We start from the raw sequence: 6,974 nt of genomic DNA on the forward strand, positions 1-6,974 counted from the left end.
TTTGCATTTGTAGTTTTCCTCTGTCCTTTTGTCCAGTCCTAACTTTATACTCATCGGTTACATTTTCCCATTGCTCGGTAGTGAAATGACCTCCATTGTTCTTTCCTTTAAGGACCATTTCCTTTAATATTTCCATCAAACAATTATCTTCCTCTATAGTCCAGTTCCTGGCACGAGGTCTTGACTGCCCACCTTCGGGTTGAGATTGTGATATGAAGTTCTTCTTAGCCATTCTAGATCATAATGAGAATTTTAAAAGAAATTAATCAATTGAACAATGCTATGTAAACTATTGAGTTGGAAATACAAAGAAATACAAAATCAAACTATAACAAATGCTATGTTATGAACTGTAGTTACAGAATACTATAAACTACCATCACCTCAATAACAGAGTACTAACAATTCGTACATATGAATATGTGGCCATATTTGATATTGATTTTCCAGACATAGTTCAGTAAGTGAAAAAAACATATAAATATGAGGAAGGACATACATAACCATAAGTTCAGTAAGTGGAAAAACACCAATCACACATAGCATTGTGTGCACTTATGATTCTAGACATAGTTTGTTATTCCACTTAATGATTCCAACGTATTTTGCACGATATGATTGCAAACTATAACCAAAGCCATGTCCCTGAGCTTGGTCTGTATGCTACATGTAGTCATCTTACTAATCTTAACACCTAACCATCTTAATGATTCCAGCACCCAAATTATTTGATGATCCTGGAAAAGGCGCAAGAAAACCTACAGGCTTTGCTATCAATTTGTAATCAAGTGATTATGTCAAGAACTATGAATTTGTGGCCATATTTGATGTTGATTTTCTACCAAACCCTGATTTCCTCAAGCAGACAGTTCCACATTTTAAGGTAAATAATGTCCAGCTCTAGAAAATATACAAACAGATATTTCAACACCTAACTACCTTTATTATGTTGAGCATGTTTACAAACTATATTACTCATTCAGGAAAATATTCTTCAAATAAACCAATTGCAGTAAACTTGACCAGATCCTCTAAATAGTGGAAAAATTTATGAAGACAGTATCATTTTTGTAATCTGACACTAACTAAACAGTTACACATGTATCATTTATGTATAAATGTAGAACTAAAAGTAGAATTGCATATACATGTAAGTATAAATGACTAAGAATTAAAAGTAGAATTGCATATACATGTAAGTATAATCTGGCACTAACAAAATAGGTATGAACATGTCTGATTAAGAATTAAAAGTAGAATTGCATATGCATGTAAGTATAAATGATTAAGAATTAAAAGTAGAATTGCATATATTTGTAAATATAATCTGACACCAACTAAATAGGTATGAACTTGTCTGATTAAGAATTAAAAGTAGAATTGCATATACATGTAAGTATAAATGATTAAGAATTAAAAGTAGAATTGCATATACATGTAAGTATAATCTGACACCAACTAAATAGGTATGAACATGTCTGATTAAGAATTAAAAGTAGAATTGCATATGCATGTAAGTATAAACGATTCCATGTTTTTTATGGAATTGCATATACATGTAAGTATAATCTGACACCAACTAAATAGGTATGAACATGTCTGATTAAGAATTAAAAGTAGAATTGCATATACATGTAAGTATAATCTGACACCAACTAAATAGGTATGAACATGTCTGATTAAGAATTAAAAGTAGAATTGCATATACATGTAAGTATAAATGATTAAGAATTAAAAGTAGAATTGCATATACATGTAAGTATGATCTGACACCAACTAAATAGGTATGAACTTGTCTGATTAAGAATTAATAAGGTAAACAATGTCCAGCTCTAGCAAGGTTTTTATATCAGAAGAATGTATGCTAACATAATTCAAATTGTTATGCAGAGAAATCCTGAGCTTGGTTTAGTTCAGGCTCGATGGAATTATGTGAACAAATATACAAACAGATATTTCATAGGATTATAAATAAAATTGTAAATCTAAAGGACTTTGCTTGCAATAATGAAATTGAACGAGTAATATCGATATATGCTCCATGTTAAAATCCCTCCCTGCATCAAAATTTTGTAGTTGTGGTGAAGGTATAATTTATACTCTAAATAGTTCACAAATCAACATCCAAATTGAATAAGTCTACTGAATTAGCTTTGTATTTCTCTCTCAAGTTGTCAATGCTATATTTTTCAAACTTTTTGTTTCTTATTAGCTAAAGATTGAGTGCATGTGATTGTAATGGGAGAGCTTTATCAGGACTTTGTTTGCAATAATGAAAGTGATAGGTCCAATATGGATGACGTTATAAATAATGGGGTTAAAAATGTTTAACAAAGTTCAACGGTGAGAAATCATGGAAAGCACAATTAATCATCTATATTAATTCTCAAGTGAAGACAAAACATTGTATTTGACAGATAAAAATCAAGCTTAAGACAGGCATCCTAATCACAATCCAAAAATGGAAAGCATAATTAATCATCTATATTAATTCTCAAGTGAAGACAAAACATTGTATTTGACAGATAAAAATCAAGCAGACAGGCATCCTACTAATCTAAAGGACTTTGCTTGCAATAATGAAGTTGAAAACCACATCACGGAAACAAAAGTACTCTAATTGCACCCAATCATTCAATTTTTCACAAAGGTAAGGATAAAGTATGAAAATCAAGAAATAGGAATATGAAAATCAAGAAATAGGAATTTATTTAGATAACATACCTCAGATCCTTTGCCTCCCGTCACCAATTGCTCCCAATCGACTGAAAATTTCTCTCTTCTTGATTGTTCCCCCAAAAATAGCGCTATATAGCTGTGAAAGATCTCTCTGGTGAAAAAAATAGAGGGAAAATTGGGAGGGAAAGCAGTAGAGGGATTTCTCAAGATCTTACCTTCCGATTCTGTTGCCGAATTTCGCCGCCTCATATCACAAGATCCCGTCTTTTTTCATTAATTCCTTGGGCTACCCTCGCGTGAGAAGGCGGAACAAGGCTTGTTCCGCCTTCCCACGAGTATTAGTAATCCCTCGGGTTAGCCTGATAAATGGGATAAAATGATCACGTGCGGGTTTGTTAGCCTTTGGGCTTTTTTTGGTGTTTAGCAGACTAATGAAGGGTTAAACCACCTTAACCCCTCATTTATCTCCTTGCCAAACGCAGCCTTAGAGAATTAAGCCCACATGTGCCCAAACCAAATTAACCACGTGCGGGAAAAAAGCCAGCAAGAAAAGGAAAAATAATTTCAAGTCCCCGCGCCCGCCAAAAATTTGGCTCCGATCTCTTTACTCCCGCTTCTTCCCCCGCTCTGTCTAAAGATCCCCAAATCCCATTCTTAAAGGAAAAAAAAAGGGGGGAAAAGATCTCAATCACCTCCTCTCAAAAATCCCACCTTTCCCCCCTTTTTCCATTCAATCCGAGATCGAATGGACATCTCCAGCATCGCATCCAAGCTCGGACTTAGCTCCAACAAACCCTTGATTCGCAAGGCTGAGGAGCTCCGTCGATTATCCGACGTCCACTTTGATTCCTCAATCATCGGCGTTGTAAGTCAAAATCTCTATCTTTTTTATAGTTCCCATGCTTCTTTCATTAATTTTACATTTTTTTTATATTTCTTGTTTTGGAATGTTAGGGGGAGGTCTGCAAGGCCATCATCTGTCTTGAAATCGCAGCTACAAGGTAATTATATAAATGTTGGTTATGTTAGATACTTCTTTTATGATTAATTTATGATTTTTTTTTGTGTTGGGTTTTTCTAGAATGCAGGTAATTTTAGATCGGCAGAGCGCGATTCGGATGAGTGGGATGTCCGAAAAGGCTTATGTGAGATCGTTCAACGCGATGCAGAATGGAATTGGGGTCAAGTGGGTCACTCTTTTTCGTTATTTTTGTGATGATTTTGTTGTTTCGAGACGAAATTGTTAAGATTTTGATTTGGGTTTTCTTTGTAAAAGGGCGAGCTTGGATGTTAGGGAGCTAGCGATTCAGTTTGGCTGCGTTAGGCTCGTCTCTTTTGTGCAGAAGGGATTGTCAATGTAAGATCTCTCATTATAAACTTCTATGATTATCTTATTTATCAATCTTTATCTAGTTTTGTTCTGGCTTCTTTCTTTAATCTTTAACGAGTTAATTCCTGTTATATGACAATGGATTAATTGGTTTTGCTGATAATTTACTCGTGGGGCTATATTTTTGGATTAATTGATCTCCCAGAATGAGAACGTACAAAAATAAACCTTCATGTTTTTTATAAAGGATCTACATTGTCTTTTTTTACTTTCTTGTGTTAGTTTTGCTAGAGGATAGCTTGTTCTTGTTATTTTGTGGCAATGAAACTGTTTGATAAAATTCCTTGTTAGTCATTTGTGCTTTAGTTATGCCTACTCAGCTACTCTTAAGAACAACTTGGAGGCCTATCAAGAATTGCCAACCTAATCACTTGTACATATTTCAGTGCTAGATAATGTCAGAAGTGTTCATTTAGTCGTACCTTTTGGCTGGGGGTAGTTTAGTTTTGCTCTATAGATTTGTTTATCCCTTTGGTCTTTCTCAGTTCAAGTTACCTTATGTATTACTAGGCAGAATTGTGTCGTTTATCTAGGTGAATATATTGTTATTTCCTCGATTTAACTTGTGATGGCTTTTTCCTTCCCTCAGATACAAGGATCGATTTCTAGCTGCCTTGCCAGCTTCTCGTAGGGCAAACACTGATTTCAATCGACCTGTATTCACTGCAGTTGCATTCTATTTGTGTGCTAAGAGACATAAGGTAACTATGGAGCTTTTTCATTTTCTCTCTTTTTCCCCCCAATGTGAATACCTTGCTTTTTACTAATGCATTTATTCCCATTTCTCAGCTTAAAGTAGACAAGCTAAAGTTGATTGAGCTCTGTGGCACTTCTGAGTCTGAATTTGCCACTGTAAGGATATTCAACATAGGCTTTACATCTGATATGGCTTGCTTTCTTGGTTTTCTAATCTTTTTGTAAGTCTATAACATTTATATTCTGATTTTCTTGCTACAGGTCTCCACTTCTATGAATGATTTGTGCTTTGATGTTTTTGGGATTTCAAAAGAAAAGAAAGATTCAAGGGCTGTTAAAGGTCACAGAGGTACATTTTTCTTTCAGAAAGAATCATTCATCTCATCTTCTTTGTTGGTTGCCTTCCATTTGAGAATATTCGTTTTATATACTTCTTGGTATCTCGTTCTTCTGTAACACTAGGTAACTATTTCGATATGTAACTTGTGATTTCAGAGCTGTTGGATGCGTTGCCTGGCAAAAGGAGACGTGGGGATGAAGAGAATGATGTGTCTGAAGATTCCATAGACGACGAAGATGGACTTGAGGTAATTATTAGTACCTCCAATTTATGAAATTTGAAAGACTTATATGTGAAAGTATGAATATCATAACATATATGATATAAATATTGATACATCATTTCAAGTAAAATACTCTTTTCATGCAATTGAAAGCTTCATGTGTCCAAAAATGATATAGTCTCTCCAGCCTTGAATTTTCTAAACTGTTCAGTGGACTCAAACCTATGATCCCTATGCTAAATCCAAATATTTTATGTGTAATTCTGTTGGAAATTAGAGAGTAGATGAGGAGATAATATTTTCTATATTATTCATCAACTAAAAGTGCCTTTATATAGGCTTACAAAACAACTTAATCACCATAAAAATCTAAACTAATTAGCAACAACTCCACTAACAAAATAACAACCTAATAACAAATTTTGAATCAGTTATTCAACAAATTCTAGAAAGGCTTCTGATATCTAAGTTTGCTATTCAATGTGATCCCTTTTGCGCTGTGACAAGATACCATCTAACTCTAGTAGACGAAATCTTTCATATGTTGTGCAAGGGCCAACTAGAGACTTTGGAGTAAAATAGAACATACCATACGGTTATCGAATCAGTAATGCTTTAAAATCGCATAAAGACGGACTGCAGGATTTTTTTCAGCAGCTCATTGTCTAAAGCTTCAAATCATGTCACATGAAGATGTCTTACTATACAGATAAGATTCAGTAAAAAAATAAGTATATAAAAATAAAATTTTCTGATCTAAATATATCGGTCTACTTGCAGCTTCCGAGCTACAAGAGGAAAAAGCAAATGGAGAAAAAGGCTTATGAGGAGTGGAAGTCCACTGTCACTTCCTCTAATAAGCAAAGTAAGACAGGTAGATCTCCACCCTCCTTTCTATTTTTCTCACCAATTAAGCACCTTCTCATTTTTGAATTTTGAAACCAATTAAAACTTAACAAGCTTTAATTTTTTCTTGTATAGCTCCTGCCAAGAGAAGCAAGCAAGTTAAGCTGAACTTTGACAAGAAAAACCCCTCAACAATATCAACGCAAGCTTGAAAAGACTTCTCTAGGATGAATGGATGAAGCTATCAATTTAATTGCACGGCTGGAGATACTTTTACCATTTTTGGTCATTGAAAAGATCTCTAATTATATGTTGAAGAGAACCTCCTTCGGTTGTTTGTCGAATATGATACTTTGAAGACACTGTTCTTCTCAAGGGCTTGCGGTGAACTATTTTCAAAAGTGAAGCCTGTTAAACCTGTTTGAAGGGAAACTACTTGATTTCTATGCGCAGATTTTTCTGTTCTTGTGGATGAAGAGTTTAGCATTTTTGAGGAACTGTTTCCAAGTGATATGATAATGAAAAAAAGGTGTAATTAACAATTCAAAACTAGTATTTATTTTGTAGACGTGCTTGTTTACTACATATTATAGTTTCATTTTCTGAAGTATAAAGATCAATTTAAAAAAAAACAACAGTTGAGTCTGATAATGTAAACTTTGCTTAAATAAGAGGACCTAATTACCTACAGTTTGCGTATTTACAAGAGTAACTTTGAATCGATTGTATCTGCTAAGTAACAATGAGATTCTAAGAGGGAAGAAAATAAACAGACTAAGGGTCATCCATATAGTCACAAG

The 6,974-nt window shown here is 34.1% G+C and overlaps 1 protein-coding gene across 2 annotated transcripts; it reads left to right on the forward strand.

Moving 5' to 3' along the window:
- LOC109850477 (origin of replication complex subunit 6-like) lies at nt 3,294–6,759 on the forward strand. Of its 2 annotated transcripts, none has more exons than XM_020420491.1 (10): nt 3,294–3,544; nt 3,634–3,680; nt 3,761–3,865; nt 3,956–4,036; nt 4,659–4,770; nt 4,859–4,921; nt 5,027–5,114; nt 5,261–5,352; nt 6,109–6,193; nt 6,310–6,759. In XM_020420491.1, the coding sequence occupies exons 1-10, from the start codon at nt 3,425–3,427 to the stop codon at nt 6,384–6,386; spliced, it is 870 nt and encodes a 289-aa protein (XP_020276080.1). In that variant the 5' UTR covers nt 3,294–3,424; the 3' UTR covers nt 6,387–6,759. The 2 variants fall into 2 exon arrangements, with proteins under 2 accessions (XP_020276080.1, XP_020276079.1); XM_020420490.1 differs by having other exon boundaries at nt 3,301–3,544; nt 6,109–6,202; nt 6,310–6,742.

Source organism: Asparagus officinalis, chromosome 7, assembly GCF_001876935.1.
Source record: "Asparagus officinalis chromosome 7, Aspof.V1, whole genome shotgun sequence".
Lineage (NCBI taxonomy): Eukaryota > Viridiplantae > Streptophyta > Magnoliopsida > Asparagales > Asparagaceae > Asparagus > Asparagus officinalis.